Here is a 16,982-nt window from a genome sequence, read left to right on the forward strand (position 1 = left end):
GAGGGGAACAACACACACTGGGGGCTGTCTGGAGGTGGGGGGCAAGGGGAGGGAGGGCATTAGGACAAATACCTAATGCATGTGAGGCTTAAAACCTAGATGAATGGTTGATAGGTGCAGCAAACCACCATGGCACATGTATACCTATGTAACAAGCCTGTACATTCTGCATATGTATCCCTGAACTTAAAGTACTATATATATATATATATATATATATATATATATATATATATAAAATATGTTTTAAATTAAAAAGTTTTGTAAAGTAAAAATGTTATAGTAAGCTAAGGGTAATTTATTATTAAAGGAAGAAATTTTTAATAAATTTAGTGTATCCCAAGTATGCAGTATTTATAAAGTCTATGCTAGTATACAGTAAGGTCCTAGGCCTTCACATTCATTCATGACCCACTCACTGACTCAATCAGAGCAACTTCCAGTCCTGCAAGCTCTGTTCATGGTAAGTGTCCCACACAGGTGTAACATTTTTTATCTTGCTTTTTTTTTTTTGAGCCACAGTTTCACTCTTGTTGCCCAGGCTGGAGTGCAACAGCATGATCTTGGCTCACCGCAACCTCTGCCTCCCAGGTTCAAGCTATTCTCCTGTCTTAGCCTACTGAGTAGCTGGGATTACAGGTGCATGCCACCAGGCCTGGCTAATTTTTGTATTTTTGGAAGAGACAGGGTTTCATCATATTGGTCAGGCTGGTCTCAAACTCCTGACCTCAGGTGATCCACCCACCTCGACCTCCCAAAGTGCTGGGATTACAGGCATGAGCCACTGCACCCAGCCCATTTTTTTATCTTTTATACTATATTCTCACTGTACTTTTTCTATGTTTAGATATGTTTAGATACACAAATACTTATTACGTTATAATTGCCTACAATATTCAGTACAGTACTATGATGTCCAGGTTTGTGGCCTAGGAGCCGTAGGTTCTACCATATTAGCCTAAGTGTATAGTGGGCTCTATCATCTAGGTTTGTGCAAATACAATCTGGTTTCTCCACAAGGACGAAGTCGCCTAAGGACACATTTCTTAGAATATATTCCCATTGCTAAGTGATGAATGACTGTGCTTATATTCAGAAATTACTCATTGTTTATCCAAAATTCAAATTTAACTGGATGGCCTGTATTTTTGTTTGCTAACTGTGGCAACCCTATCACCAAGGCAAATTTCACTGGAAGAAATTTGAAGCTCTCACTACAGTTTTTAATCAAGCACGTTGACTTTTATTCACACTTGAAAATCAACGTTACATCATCCAGAGAGTACATATGTTGTCTCCAGCTCCTTGTTTCCCACTGGCCCTCAGCCCATTCCAATCTGCCTCACAGAGCCCCATCACCCCATGGAAACAGGTGTCTTCACGGTCACCAACACGTTCCTTGTTGCTACACCCAATGGACACTCATGTTAACATCTCAGCCACATTCTGCAATGTTGACCTCCTCTCTTTTGAAAGAGTTCGACTCCGGCTTCTGTGACCGCCTTCTCTGTCCTGGTTTTCTACTTATTTGGACACTAATTCTCATCTCCTCTATCAGATCCTTCTCCTCTTAATTCCAAATTGGGAACTCCTCATGGCTTCATGCAAGGTTCCCCCGTCCTCCTCTATACCAACACTGTCCAGTAGAACTCCCTGTGACGATGGACATGTCCTCTTTCTGCACCATCCGATGAAGTAGCCACTAGCTATATATGGTGACTACACACTTGAAATGTAGCTCGTGTGACTGAGGGATGGAATTTTAAATTTTATTTATTTAATTTTTTATTGAGAGTTTCGCTCTGCCACGCAGGCTGGAGTGCAGTGACGCAATCTTGGCTCACTGCAACCTCTGCCTGCTGGGTTCAAGTGATCCTCCTGCCTCAGCCTTCGGAGTAGCTGGGATTATAAGAATGCGCCATCATGCCTGGCTAATTTTTGTATTTTTTATAGCATGTTGGCCAGGCAGGTCTTGAACTCCTGACCTCAAGTGGTCTGCCCACCTTGGCTTCCCAAAGTGCTGGGATTACAGACATGAGCCACTGTGCCCGGCTAACTTTTATTTAATTTTGATTAATTTATATTACCACATATGGCCAGTGGCTACCATATTGGACAGTACAGCTCTAGATTATCTTATCAGGTGAGCTACTATTGGCTTTAAAAAGCGGCTTTATGCTTATGATTTCCTGATATTTATCCATATCTCTGACCCTCCACAGAGGTCCAGGGTTATATCCATCTGATAGCTTCAATGACTCATTGAAGGGACCATAACTGTTCTTTTCTCAGCTGCCAATACTTCAGGAATGGTACCATCATTTACTCAGTTTGTTGAAGCCGGAAACTGAGAGTAGTTCTTTATTTTTCCTTATTCCTTACTATCCACACCTAAATCATAAGTTCGTTCCACAGATGCTACCTCCAACTAACTTTTTTTTTTTTGTGGGCACCCTATTTACTTTTATTACCCGGCAGGATTTGAGGGATAATTGCCCAGAACTGGCATATTGATCCAGATTTTTACATTACCCATCCCTTTTTGTTTCTTCCAAGCTTCAGGAGATCACTACTTGATTCAGGGGAATAAGCAGGGTTAGTCACAGGTTAGGAAATCTGCATGGGGACTGTGTAGAAAAGATAGGAGGCCAGTCATCCCCAAGGGGCTTTTATTGGCTCTGCAAGTCAAACTCGATTCCTTAAAGGGAAGCACAGTTCCAGTCAAAGCTTTGGTAAAACAATCAGTTTCTCCAATTGCGTCTTCAGACTTCTATTGGTGTAGTGCATGCAGTTAACTCCTGTTTGACGTTCCTGAACATTTCAGCTCTTCATGAGTCCTGCACGTTTTTTCTCTATTCCAATGTTGCGATCTTCAAAGCTATTAGAAACGATCCCAGATGGGGCCCTAAAATGAAGCAGCATCGTTCGCTGGGGTAAATATCTGAGGTTCATCGTCTCACACCAAGGGAATTGAAGACGTGGACACACAAGAAGTGAGTTTAAGAGCACAGGTTTATGGGCGAAAGAAAGAGAAAGGAGAATAGTTCTCTCTCCTGCAGAGAGAGAGGGGCTCCTGAGTGGGTCTTCCCCAAATTACATTTTGAATCTGTCTACTTCCTTCCATCTCCACCAATACCATCTAGTCCAAGCCACTATCATTTCTTGCCTGGACTACTTGCAGTCATCTTCCTGCTTCCTAAACCCAGCTTTAATCCAGTATCCACACAGCATCGGGACGATTCCTCTCAAAACATAAATTGGATCATGCCACTTTGTTCCTTAAAATTCTTCAGTGGTGGCCGGGCGCAGTGGCTCATGCCTGTAATCCCAGCACTTTGGGAGGCCGAGGCGGGTGGATCACAAGGTCAGGAGTTCGAGACCAGCCTGGCCAAGTCGGTGAAACCTCATCTACTAAAAATACAAAACTTAACCGGGCATGGTGGCATGTGCCTGTAATCCTAGCTACTCAGGAGGCTGAGGTAGGAGAACCGCTTGAACCTGGGAGGCGGAGGTTGCAGTGAGCCGAGATCGTGCCATTGCACTCCAGCCTGGACCACAAGAGCGAAACTCCGTCTTCAAAAAAAATAAATAAATAAAAGACCAGGCGCAGTGGCTCACACCTGTAATCCCAGCACTTTGGGAGGCCGAGGCAGGCGGATCACGAGGTCAGGAGTTCGAGACCATCCTGGTTAAGACAGTGAAACCCCGTCTCTACTAAAAATACAAAAAAATTAGTCGGGCGCGGTGGCGGGCGCCTGTAGTCCCAGCTACTCGGGAGGCTGAGGCAGGAGAATGGCGTGAACCCAGGAGGCGGAGCTTGCAGTAAGCCAAGATCACACCACTGCACTCCAGCCTGGGCGACAGAGCGAGATTCCATCTAAAAAAAAAAATTCTTCAGTGGTTTGCCATGGCTCTTGGAATAAAATCTAGATGTCCTGTATTGGACTTCAAGGCTCTGAGCCCTGCTTTCCATTTCAATCCAATTCATGCCATACTTCTCCTATTTACACTGTGTTTACACAGTGATAAGTTGATCCCTTGTTAACTTGGCACCCATATGCATCCCTTATACCATACTTAATTTCCAAATAAAGACATGGTAGCTCTGCCTAACGTGATGCGACTAACATAATGTAACTATCCTGCGTACAACTGAACATGCGCTAACCCCTTTTCCAGAATTCAGCTTCCAGGATCTCAGCATTTGGGATTTTAATCTTTTGGGATTGTGATTTTTGAGATTTTAGACATTAGGGATTTTGATCATTCTGGATTTCAACATTTGGGATTATGGCATTCAGGACTGTGTCTTTTGGGATTATGATGGGCAGCACCTAAAATCATAAGTTTGATGTGTTATTTATATCTTTTTCTATTATACCTTAAAGTAAGTCAGTAACTATTGAAATATTTGTGGACTGTCTAGACTCACTCTGTACCCCATGGGATCCTTGTACCACATGTTGGGAAATGATTGTCTCAGGGCCTCCAGCATGTCTGCTCACTCCCATCCCTGGCCCTTCCTCCCCATCCTGCCGGGATTCCTCAAGTCCCACATTGGAACATGAACACTTAGAAGTAACAAAACTCACTGTGTGCCAAGAGCAACGCTAAAGTATAAATGCAATTTTATTGATAAAAGAGTACAATCAAAGCTAATATGATGTATTGGCTAGGAACAGGGAGATGACCTGGATTCAAATCTTGGTCTCCCACTTGCTCTATAAGTCATTTCACCTTCTCAGGTAGCTCAGGGGATAGCTGTGAGGATTAAATCAATTAATGTATGTTCAGGGCTTACAGTGTCTGACACATGGTAAATACTGATATATATATATATGTATATATATTTAATTTTTTTCTTTTTTTTTTAAAAAATGTTCTTTATTTTTTGAGACAGGGTCTAGCTCTGTTGCCCAGGCTGGAGTGCAGTGGTGCTATCTCCGCTCACTGCAACCTCTACCTCCTGGGCTCAAGCCATCCTCCCACCTCAATCTTCTGAGTAGCTGGGACTACAGCTGTGTGCAATCACACCCGGCTAATTTTTGTATTTTTTTTTTTTTGTAGAGATGGGGTTTTGCCATGTTGCCCAAGCTGGTCTCTAATTCCTGGGCTCAAGCGATCCACCTGCCTCAGCCTCCCAAAGTGCTAGGATTACAGGTGTGAGCCACCATGTTTGGCCAGTAAGTGCTATGTAAATGTTAGATATTATTATAGCTTGTGAGTTTTGGCAATGGAAGTTCAAAGGAAAAAGTAACCAATGAGTGTACTAAGCATCTTTCCCTTTGAAAAAAATTGGTTGGTTAGAAACTCAAAGGAGTGTACTCATACCTACTCAATCTTTTGTTAAGTACTGCATGCATTTATGATGTTGGAGTATTAGGCTTTTATGAATTAGTTGGATGATATAGAAAGCTCAATGATTTAAAATGGCATCTGACTGACTATAATTTAGCTATACAAATTGATTATTCTATGCAAATTTGAGGATGATACTTCTAGGCACCCCCCCCCCCCAAAATATATTGCTCGTGTAGTTTATCTTTATTTGAAAACAGAATATTTTCACTAAAGTGTGTGTGTGAACACTCCAAATGTTTTGAAAAGGCTTTCTGTTATGACAGAGTACAACAACAGGTATTTTGCAAATAAACTACAAAACAGTCAAACTATTTAATACTTGTTTTTTTGTTTTTTTTTTTTTTTTTGAGACAGGGTCTTGCTCTGTTGCCCAAGCTGGAGTGCAGTAGCACAAAGATGGCTGACTGCAGCCTTGACCTCGTGGGTTCAAATGATCCTTCCACCTCAGCTTCCCAAGTAGCTAGAACCACAGGCACACTGCCATGCCCTGGGGTCTCTCTCCGTTGCCCAGAGATGAGGGCTCTCCCTGTTGCCCAGGCTGGTCTCAAACTCCTGGGCTCAAGCAATCCTCCTGCCTTGGTCTCCCAAAGTGTTGGGATTACAGGCGTGAGCCACCTCTCTCAGCCAATTTAATAAGTTTTAATGTTTCATAACAACTGTTTCCCAGGTCATAATATGAACAATTTTTTTCCTATTTCTGTTTTGAAGTAAGGCAAGAATTAGCTTCATTACTTTAAAATGTCCTTATTACATTTAATTGAACATTATCAATTACCTTTATGAAGAATAACAGAGGAACCGTAAAGCTGTATTTCAGCAAAACATTTTAATTCTAATTCTGAAGCCTAATCAGAAAAAAAATGTATTTAGTACAATGGTAATCCATTAAATACAACTCATCATTGTTAGGCTGTCTCTGTTATGGAAACTATCATGTTATGAAAAGGTTAGGAAAAGGTTAGGAAACTATCATGTTATGAAAAGCTAATATTGATTCTTTTAAAAACAACTGAACTTTACCATTGCTAGAGATTTTCTGAAAAGCTGTAGATACATACGTTGGAGACAAAACAATCAAAATTACTTCCTGAAGCTAGTTTAACAGGTTCTAAATGCTAAACAAAAATTTCATGAAATGACTCAGGCGATAAGATTGTAAAAATTTCTTCCTGAAGCTATTTTGGCAGCCTCTAGGGATGTGAAATTCCCTAAGGTGCTCTAATGGGAAAAGTCCTACAATAAGAACCAGAATCCTTGACTTCTACTCCTGCTAATAAGCTAAGTGAACTTAGGTCAGTATTTAACCTCCTACAGTTTGCTTATTTGTTCATTTGAGAGACTCACACTTTCCTCACTACTTCTATGTATTGTAGCCAGTTTCAAAATGCTGTGTGAAATTTCCCATATTATCTAATCATTTCCAACTGATTATTTTCTCAGTTACTCAGCATTTTTACTACTATCTGTGTTTCTTTGCACACAAGGTGAATCTCCCAACTCAATAAGAGATCATTGCCATTTCACATTTCCCTGCCTCCTGCCTGCATGCACACTGCTATTATGTCCCCTGGATTGTCTTTCAAAAATCCTCATTGTTGTAGGTAAAGAAGGGACCCAGTCTGTCTGAGTAACTGACTGCAGAGCCCAGCCCAGACAGACACACATCCCAAGTCTCTGCTTCATCTGTCCTAGAGGAAACTGGCTCGTAGGGAATAGCCACAGTGGGTCTGATGGCCCGGCAATCTCCTGCAATTTTCATAGGAGGTGGCCCTGAAGGAGAGGCTGCCCTGGTGACTGTCACCGGAGGACCCCAGGCTTCTGGATAGACAGACATCCCAGTATCTTCAGGAGCATAGTTACAGCTCGAAAGGCTCTTCACCTCTCGCACACTGTCGCTGTATTTCATAGCAGGGGGCTGGTAGGCCTGGTAGGACACTTTAGTGGTGGTGGTGATCACGGTTTGTAGGGCAGGGGCACCTGGTGGTGGAGTCGTGAGGTACCTGCAGGGAAGCTCTGGGTTATAATAAGGGCGAGTGGCCATGGCCTGAAACTGCCCATGGTTAGTCCTCTCCACAAGGCTGGGTTTTCCAAGAGCTGGTTTCCAGCCATGCTGTTTGTTGGTGAAATCAAAGCTTCTCTCATAGCTGCTGTATGAATTGACATTACATTGTAGTGTGTTCAGATGAACCCAGTCTGTGTCATTAGGGATACCGGTGGAATCCTTATAAAGGGTGGGATATGGGCTTGAATTTGTATAACCAGGGTTTGCCAATTCATAGCTGCAAGGTGGCCTAGGCAAATAGATTCTTGGGCTTGAGTATTTCTGAAAGGGTGGCATTTTGTCTCCTTGAAAGGTGGCTAGGTCACAGGTAGCTTTGTAAACATCAGACTTTGGGAAGGAAGGGCAAGGCTGCCCTGGAATAGGGAAGCTGGTTTCAGTAACTATATCAAAGTCTTCTGGATTTTCCAAGGGAGGTATGTTGCTGAAATGACCACTGCTGTCTTGATTTTCTTCTGCCTAGAAAAATGATACAAACATAGACACATGCTATGTAAATCGTGTGGACACCCTCACCTGTAACAATAGCCAAGAAGTAAGTAAAAACAGACGTCCATGTGCTGGGCTCTGTGTTGTGAACATGGCACTGCTCAGGTACGTGATTTAAGCACATGGTCCAGGGGTTGCTAAGCTTGGGCTCGCTCAGACATAAATACCAACAACTGAATGACAAAGGTCCATGGTAGCCAGGTAGGATGCTTCTGAGTGACAGATGGTCCTGTTCTCACCTATACTGTGTTCCTAATAGTGGAGACTTAGAAGCCACACAGGCCCGGGTTCAATTCCTGACTCTGTCCCTCACAAATTGTACAAGCCACTTAACCTCTCTGAGCCTCAGATTCTTCATCTTAAAAATGGAACTTAATAATAGTAACCTCATTATAGGGTTTCTGCAACCATTAAATGTGTGAAACTCTTAGACCAGTGCCTGGCACATAGGAAGTGCTGGAGAATGTCAGTTTCTGTTATCCTTACACTAACACTCTGCCTGCTTGGCGTGCTTTGGTTGAAAAGCCAAACTGAATTAAATTGCGCAGAGAAATTTTATCCATTCTTGTGGATGAAATAATGGAAAGGACCCTCTCAAGGGTGCACTGTTAACTTCCTGTTGGTAGGCACATATTTCTATCTTTATTACTGTTGCATAATCGCCCTTATATTAGGATGTCAGCTCAGCACACTGACATATCAGGACTGTATCATTGCCTGTAGAGATTGTTGCTTTTTGTTTTAAGGAGAAGGGATTAGAAACCCTGTCCAAATGTTGATTTAATGATATTTTGTTACAGACATATAATTTTCACACGAAATCAAACCCTTGTAATTAATGTATGACCTTCATATTTTGCATAACTATCAGCGTATCTTGGGATGAAAATGAGCTGAGACCACTGTGCGCTATCAGCTCCCTGTTACCTCGGATTCTCGAATTCTCTTTTTCTGGGGTTGGTAGAAAGAGGCCATTTGTCTCTTGATGGCGCTTCTTCTAGCTTCTGTCTCTGATTTGCTCTCTGGTCTTGGATGATCATGAACTCCCTTGGCCTGCGATAAGGAGAAAATGAATCATACATTTGTGCCTCTAAAGGAAGCTGACAATGTTGCCCAAAAATTGATCACGCCTTTCCCAACATCTCAAGTGTTTAGTTTTGTTTCTTTCAAAATGACAGAAAAAAAAATTCTTGAACAAATAAAACAGGCTCAAGAATTGACATCTGAAAAGATCACCTGCAATCCTTTCACTCTATTAAAAGAACTATAACTTGGTTTACCATCTGTGGACCTTAAAGAGCACAAAGTAGTGAGTGAAGTTCTAGGCTCCCGCTACGTCCCTGGGGAGCTCCAGCACCTATTTCTGGCCACTGGGGCTGTATTTTGTTTGGCCCAGGGTTCCCAAGGCACATGACAGGTGGTTTGGCCTTTGTGGTCTGATGAAAAGTATCCATCACAAATTGTGTTCTCACCTGACCTACCTGAAAAAAGATCGCGTTGCCATCAAGCCGCCAAAAGTTGGTTACGGGGTATCCGCTGTGCCCTCGACAAGGAATCAACTCCAAAGCAGAATGACAGTTAGGGCATGCCTTCTCTACAAAGCCCAGAAGGGAGAAATATTAACCCTGACCCCAGACCCTTCTGAAGAAAGAAGGGGAAAATTAGGTGGGAACAAAGAACTCATGCTCGGGCGCGGTGGCTCACGCCTGTAATCCCAGCACTTTGGGAGGCCGAGGCGGGTGGATCACTTGAGGTCAGGAGTTCAAGACCAGCCTGACCAACATGGAGAAACCTTGTCTCTACTAAAAATACAAAATTAGCCGGGTGTGGTGGCTCACGCCTCTAATCCCAGCACTTTGGGAGGCCGAGACAGGCAGATCACCTGCTGTCGGGAGTTCAAGACCAGCCTGACCAACATGGAGAAACCCTGTCTCTACTAAAAATGCAAAATTAGCCGGGCGTGGTGGCGCATGCCTGTAATCCCAGCTACTTGGGAGGCTGAGGCAGGAGGATCGCTTGAACCCGGGAGGCGGAGGTTGCAGTGAGCTGAGATTGCACCATTGCAGTCCAGCCTGAGTGACAGAGTGAGACTCCATCTCAAACAAACAAACAAAAACAACAACAACAAAAAACTCATGACTCCAAGGTCACCCTCTCCCTGGCCCCGTGTCCTCACTCTGCTGTTTCAGCCGTGCCTTGTCGCAGATGGCCGGCCTCAGCTGCAGGCGGGAACCGTTGGGCAGGGCGCAGGCCTGTGTACACACCACCACACCCAGGCACGACTTCTTGAGGATGTGGCCATTGTGGTTGTTGGTGTTGCGCATGGCCCAGCCGCTCAGGTGACGCTGTGCCTTCTTCTCATCGCTGCTGTAGATGAAGCGCACATAGCCGTCAGGCCACTCTCGGAATTGGTCAAAGAGGGCCAGCTCCTGGAAGAGTGCAGAAGGAAGGGTGGTCAGTCTATCCAGTCCAAACTGCACACATCATGCTCTAAAATTTCTCCAAGCACATTAGGATACAAACAGGTTCTTTTTAAATCCAGTAATGTCAAATTCCAAAATGCCACTCTTTCTATGTAAGACTTCCTGACAACCAGGTAATAATTAATGTTTAATAGTGCTTATCTGTTAAATGCTATACATGTATTAGTTCATCTAGACTTCAAATTATAGGCAAACAATTATTTCCAATTTGCCGATGAGGACATGGAGGCCAGAGAGGTTAATCGACTCGCCCAAGGTCACATCACACAGCTAGCAAGATCTGGATCCAGGATTTGCACCCTGGCAGTCCCATTCCAGAGCCTGTACTTCTTACCACTATGTTATATCACTTCTTGGTGTGTTTAAATGTTGAAAACATTTTTAAGTTAAGTATCAAAGTACCAGGGGAAAAAGTGATTGGAATGTTCTATCACTGAAATGCAATTTAACTGGTAAATATCTTTAAGTCAGTGCATTTTCTTCAAAAGCACTTGGCTCTCTATGCCAAACCTGTCAGTCACATTAGCAGTGGCACCCAGAGTAATGTCAGAGAGGAAAGAACAGCTTCCCTCCCTACTCTAAACTTGGCTCCCCAAGTTTAAAAGTGTACTGCAATGAAGGACTTAAGCCATGAGCTTTGGGGTGTGGGCACTGGACTGCTCCCCAGAGCAATATGGGACTGTCATTCTCCTCAACAAAGAGCCACATGGCTGAAATAATAAGTTGTATCTAAAATACTGAGCATTGCCTTAGTATTCATATTTGGTAGTCTTTGTCAATTTAATGCATTATTTACACTGCAATAAATGTCACTTTTGCATATAAGTTTCATTGAAAAATCACCCTTTACTGAGCACTTTCTTTTTTCTTTTTTTTGAGATGGAATCTCACTCTGTCACCCAGGCTGGAGTGTAGTAGCATGATCTCAGCTCACTGCAACCTCCGCCTCCCAGGTTCAAGTGATTCTCCTGCCTCAGCCTCCTGACTACCTGGGACTACAGGTGCATGCCACCACGCCTGGCTATTGTTTGTATTTTTAGTAGAGATGGGGTTTCACCATGTTGGCCAGGATGGTCTTGATCTTCCTCACCTCATGATCCACCCACCTTGGCCTCCCAAAGTGCTGGGATTATAGGCATAAGCCACCATGCCCGGCCACTGAGCACTTTCTTTTATGTAATGTTTAGGGCTGCTTTCACACTACAGTGCAGAATTGAATATTTGGAACAGAAACAGTATGACCTGCAAAGCCATATTATGCAATATACATAATTCTCACAACATCTTTGCAAGATGGACATCTTTACTCTTGTTTACTAAATAAGGAAGTGGAGGTTCAATAGATAACCTTTCACAGTGGCATAGCTGGAATATAAACAGAAGATGGGTAGCAGCCAGACCCAGTAGCTTTGCTGGTGTAATAAAGGCTCAGAAGAGTGTATCATAGCAGTAAGCCATTTGCATCTCCTCCCCACTCTTGCCACTCAGGAAAATTAGATCAAACATTTGCAAAGCTGAAGTATTCACAGTTGGAAAATTCAGACTTGTATACATCATTAATACTGCACATTCTAACAGTAATAAGGTTAATGGGTGATTTTGTTTCCAAAATTACAAAGATATTGTTGAAATCATTATTACTACCATAGGTATTATTTATCTTTTCTCTGAAATATTACAATTGACATGATACATCAATGTAAGGTAAGTCACAAATGAAATATATAATGATGTACTATCAACTCCAAGCTTATATTAAATGCTAATATCTTTGTTTTAAAAGTGAATATTTTAACGTAAGGATCTTAGTAACAAATTGACAATTTTCCAGAAAACAGCATTTCTTTAGCTCTCCCTTAAGGATGTAGACTAAGCCCCCATGCCTCACACGAGCTACTGAGGTAGTGACCCTGGCAATGAAGCCACAGAGATTGTATTTTTAAAATCAGTACAAGAATAGAGGATGCCAAGGATTGGGTTTCACTTGCTCTCAAGTGTTGGCATGTTGTGTGTGTGTGTACACACACACACATAGACACTGAACCTGATCGTAGACCTGGAGGAGAGTTTGAGATGGTTATCTCACTCTACCACTTGATGACAAGTGAGTAAGTAGCCTGAGACTAAGGCAAATTCAAGGACTCTCTCAAGGTCATACAGGTAGTTTAACTTGCTCACTCGGTTAGCCAGAGCAGGGCGATGCTAAGTTTCTTCACTTCTCCATGTCCCAGTGTGCCTGGCCCTTTTGAGATATTACACACATGCTTCCTGCTTAACAACCAGTCTCCTAAAAAAAAGTTCATATTGACATGGGAAGTCTAGCAAATGCTTGAGAGATGAACCATAATTACATTACTTGGATGTGACTTTTCTAAAATGCAAGATATGATTGTTTCCCGTGAAGGTGTACATGGACAGAAACAGAATGAGATGCACTTGCTCTACCGTGGTCCACTTTCATGAAAATGGTACCATGTGACTCTAAAGTAGGCAGACTTTAAAACAAAGGAGTGGGCCAGGCACGGTGGCTCACACCTGTAATCCCAGCACTTTGGGAGGCTGAGGCGGGTGGATCAGCTGAGGTCAGGAGTTCGAGACCAGCCTGACCAACATGGAGAAACCCAATCTCTACTAAAAATACAAAATTAGCTGGGCGTGGTGGCGCATGCTTGTAGTCCCAGCTACTCGGGAAGCTGAGGCAAGAGAATCGCTTGAGCCTGGGGGATGGAGGTTGCAGTGAGCTGAGATCGTGTGATTGCACCCCAGCCTAGGCAACAAGAGCTAAACCCCGCCTCAAAAAACAAACAAACAACAACAAAAAACCCCAACAAACAAACAAAAACAAAGGAGTAAAACACACCTAACCTACTACAAATATATGGATCCAAAAAAGTGCTGACCTCTATAAGAGGCGACACAATGTTGCAATGAATTGTTATTCATCTGAACACCTATCAGACACATTTTAGTTGCGGACAAAATGACACATCTCTTTTATCCCTGTGCCACAACATTGCTGGAAGCCCACATCTGCAAATGGTTGGGAAGCAACTCTCATTCTACACCCCCCATCCCCTACAGCCAGGACTTCAACGTCACTCAATTTTGGCCCTAACCAGTGTGACTAATCATAATTGGTCATTCTCTGGAACTGGCTTCAAACCACCCACTTCATTCACCACTTCATCCACCCCAGTCATTCTTTGGACTTGGCTCCAAACCATTTTTGCTTTATTGAAATAAAGCAAAATACAACAAATTCACCCTAAAAGAATGATGATTTGCTTGTCATTAGAGAAGAAGTAAGTTTTGGGTACAGGTGGCCTTGTTGGCATGACTATGGGGCCTCCTTCCTCCGAGCAGTTAGGGAGGTCTGAGCAAATTGCTCAAGTCGGGCTACTTGTTTTAAATTTAGGTCATTAGATTCACTTTACAGTTGTACCTCAGTTTTGCTGCATGAGAAGCAGTGGTATTTACATCTGCTTAGATTTTCTCCTTAGCTTCCTCATGGATTTAAAGTAAATGAATAAGGAGAGAGGCACCTGATTTCTACCTTGGTTAAAGGGAAGTGAAAGGACAGGCGTCCCGCTCTCCCCAAGACTGGCAATGTGGAGCCTGACCAACATTTCCTGCTGCTTTGCGTGTGATTTCAGGCAAGCACAAGGAAATTGCTGGGAGAAGACACATTTCTTCTTCTTCTTCTTCTTCCTTTTTTTTGAGACGGAGTTTTGCTCTTGTTGCCCAGGCTGGAGTTCAATGGCGCGATCTTGGCTCACCGCAACCTCTGCCTCTCGGGTTCAAGCGATTCTCCTGCCTCAGCCTCCCGAGTAGCTGGGACTTTAGGCATGCGCCACCACTCTCGGCTGATTTTGTATTTTTGGTAGAGACGGGGTTTCTCCATGTTGGTCAGGCTGGTCTTGAACTCCCGACCTCAGATGATCCGCCCGCCTCAGCCTCCCAAAGTGCTGGGATTACAAGTATGAACCACAGCGCCCGGCCAAGAAGACACATTTCTAAACCCAACGCAGCCTTTTGTAGAGTCCAGTTTTCTTTCTACACTTGAGAGGGCCTCAGAAACCCAGAAATTTTGCGGGTATGTGTGCGTGTGTGTGCGCGTGTGTGTGTGTGTGTGTGTGTGTGTATGGTCCGTCCGCAGACTCTTCAAGAACTCGAATGCCATTCTCCCTCCTTCGGATGGACAGCGCCCCGCGTGCCCGCACACACCCGGTTCACTTACCTGAGGCATCTGCGGATCGTTGATGTCCCAGCTGAGCTGCATCCCGTAGGAGCACACGCCGACCGCTTCCTGCACCGCGGCCGCCGGCATCTGCCCAACTCGCTCGCGCTTTCCGCCCAGGGTTCTGAAAAATAGAAGAAAAAAGGACAGGTGCGCCAGGTGGATTTTTTTCCTTCTCTTTAAAGAAGAAAGTGGGGTGTGTGAAGGGGAGGTGCAGAGAGAGAGAAAGAGAGAGAGGTTGTTTAGAAATCTGGAAGCTGGGGACAATGGTTATGGACCCGGGCGGGGCCTTGTCCTTGGCCGCGGTGCTGAACGGTCTCCACCCAAACGGCAGCATCGACCTCTGGCAGCTGCCCCCTCCTTTATAAAGATATACCTCCGGGGGGCTCCGCCCTGTCTCGCCTACCTCGCTAGCGCCCACGTTCCAGGGGCCGGTCGCCCCCTCCACCACAGTCCCAGGAACGGAGGTGGAGGTTAAACTCAGCCCTGGAAGCAAATGGAAACTGCAGCCAGAGGGTGGGGGTGGAGAGGGTAAGTAGGAATGTATCCTTTAAGTTTAAAACCTTATTATTTTCTTCTTTTCTTTTCTTCTTTTTTTGTCTCACTCTGTTGCCCAGGCTAGAGTGCAGTGGCGCCATCTCAGCTAACTGCAACCTCTGCCTCCCAGGTTCAAGCGATTCTCCTGCCTCAACCTCCCGAGTAGCTGGGAATACAGGTCCGTGCCACCATCCCTGGCTAATTTTTGTATTTTTAGTAGAGACAGGTTTTAGCCATGCGAAACCCTGACCAAGCTGGTCTTGAACTCCTGACCTCAGGTGATCTGCCCGCCTGGGCCTCCCAAAGTGCTGGGATTACAGGCGTGAGCAACCGCGACCGGCCTATTTTTTTTTTTTTTTTTTCTAAACGCGTCCAGCTTCCCTGATTTCGGAAAGGGGCTTAGATGGAGGCTTTCCAGCAAAGTCCCCTGAGAGCCAACACTCAATTCCAGGAGAGCGTGGGAACCGTGCGTGGGCCCCTCTGCCGTCCGCGTGCGCCCTAGCCTGAATAACCGCGCCCACGCCTCCTAGTTAGGGGTCAGCCCATTTTGGGCCTCCACTGCCGGCTCTTCCCCTAACTATTGTGAGTGTCTCGGAGTCTTCGCTCTGCTGTTTGGGACGTGCCAGGGTGCGCCAAGCCTCCGCGTATGCTCGCGAGCCCAGGCGCCTTCACGCTCCCGGGGACTTCGGAGGGACCTGGCCCTGCAGGAACGGAGTCCTACGAAGTGAACCTGGAGGAGGTGGGGGGCGGAAATGAGCCCGGGGTAGGTGGGAGCCTGGGGTAGGTGGGAGCCTGGGGAAGGAGGGAAAGGGGAGAGGGGAAAAGTCCCAAAGAACTCGCTTTCTCCACTGCTTTGGCTCCCTCTGGGTCTCAGCTTCCTTATCTGTTTATCTGTTAAATAAGAGGTTGTGGTTCGGCGAGCTCTCAGTTGCCACCCACCCGAACACAAATCTTTTTTTTTTTTTTTTTTTTGAGACGGAGTCTCACTCTGTCGCCCCGGCTGGAGTGCAGTGGTGCAATCTCGGCTCACTGCAACCTCCGCCTCCCAGGTTCAAACGATCCTCCTGCCTCAGCCTCCCGAGTAGCTGGAACTACAGGCGCGCCATCGCGACCAGCTAATTTTGTATTTTTAGTAGAGACAGGGTTTTACCAAGTTGGCCAGGATGGTCTCGATCTTTTGACTTCGTGATCCGCCAGTCTCGGCCTCTCAAAGTGCTGGGATTAAAGGCGTGAGCCACCGCGCCTGGCCCACAACTCTTAAAAAAAAAACTTTACTGATACAGTCTTGGAAATATCACGACGAAATTGAATTTACTCTATTACAGTCTTGGGAGGCTTTGGAGGACTAGAGAATCGCGGTGGTGCGGGGGTGCGCAGAACAATGTGGGTTCTCCGGGGCTGGGACGAAACCTTCTTCATCTGAGCAGCCGACTCGCCCAGGGCTACTCCGGCACATGGAGACCCTCAGTATATATATATTTTAAAAAAACAAAAAACAACAAACAAACAAAAAAACAAAACCGATTGAAGTGACTAAAGTCACTCTTTGGCTACCCCAAGGCCGGATTTTTGGCGGCCAGGGAAAAGGGCTTCTGGAATTTATTGCCCGCGCCCTTGTTTTGCAGCTGCACGCTTCCATTCCCAGCCCCAGCCAGAGAAGAGGAGCCAACTCCTCACGGCGGATCCCTTGATAGAGGAGGATGAACCGAATCCATGACCCTCCAGACCCGGGAAGCGACGCACCCTAGACCTTGGCACCGCAAAGCCCGTGCTGAGCACACGGACGGGTGCTGCGCGGGACTCGGCCGGGAGGGCG

At 45.1% G+C, this 16,982-nt stretch overlaps 1 protein-coding gene and 1 long non-coding RNA gene across 2 annotated transcripts; one reads left to right on the forward strand and one right to left on the reverse strand.

Annotated features, from left to right (window-relative positions):
- Positions 1 to 6,934: 6,934 nt before the first annotated feature.
- GCM2 (glial cells missing transcription factor 2) lies at positions 6,935 to 14,967 on the reverse strand. Its single transcript, XM_518235.7, has 5 exons — positions 14,630 to 14,967; positions 10,086 to 10,338; positions 9,391 to 9,503; positions 8,837 to 8,962; positions 6,935 to 7,879 (listed from the first exon to the last, which is right to left on the reverse strand). Exons 1-5 carry the CDS (start codon positions 14,717 to 14,719, stop codon positions 6,941 to 6,943), a joined length of 1,521 nt encoding a protein of 506 aa, XP_518235.4. The 5' UTR covers positions 14,720 to 14,967; the 3' UTR covers positions 6,935 to 6,940.
- Positions 14,697 to 16,877, forward strand: LOC134810263 (uncharacterized). The gene is made up of 3 exons (XR_010157893.1): positions 14,697 to 14,779; positions 15,247 to 15,344; positions 16,792 to 16,877. It is a non-coding gene; the product is annotated as an uncharacterized LOC134810263 (long non-coding RNA).
- The last annotated feature ends 105 nt before the right edge of the window (positions 16,878 to 16,982 follow it).

The sequence above is a fragment of the Pan troglodytes genome, chromosome 5 (genome assembly GCF_028858775.2).
Source record: "Pan troglodytes isolate AG18354 chromosome 5, NHGRI_mPanTro3-v2.0_pri, whole genome shotgun sequence".
Taxonomy (NCBI): Eukaryota; Metazoa; Chordata; class Mammalia; order Primates; family Hominidae; genus Pan; species Pan troglodytes.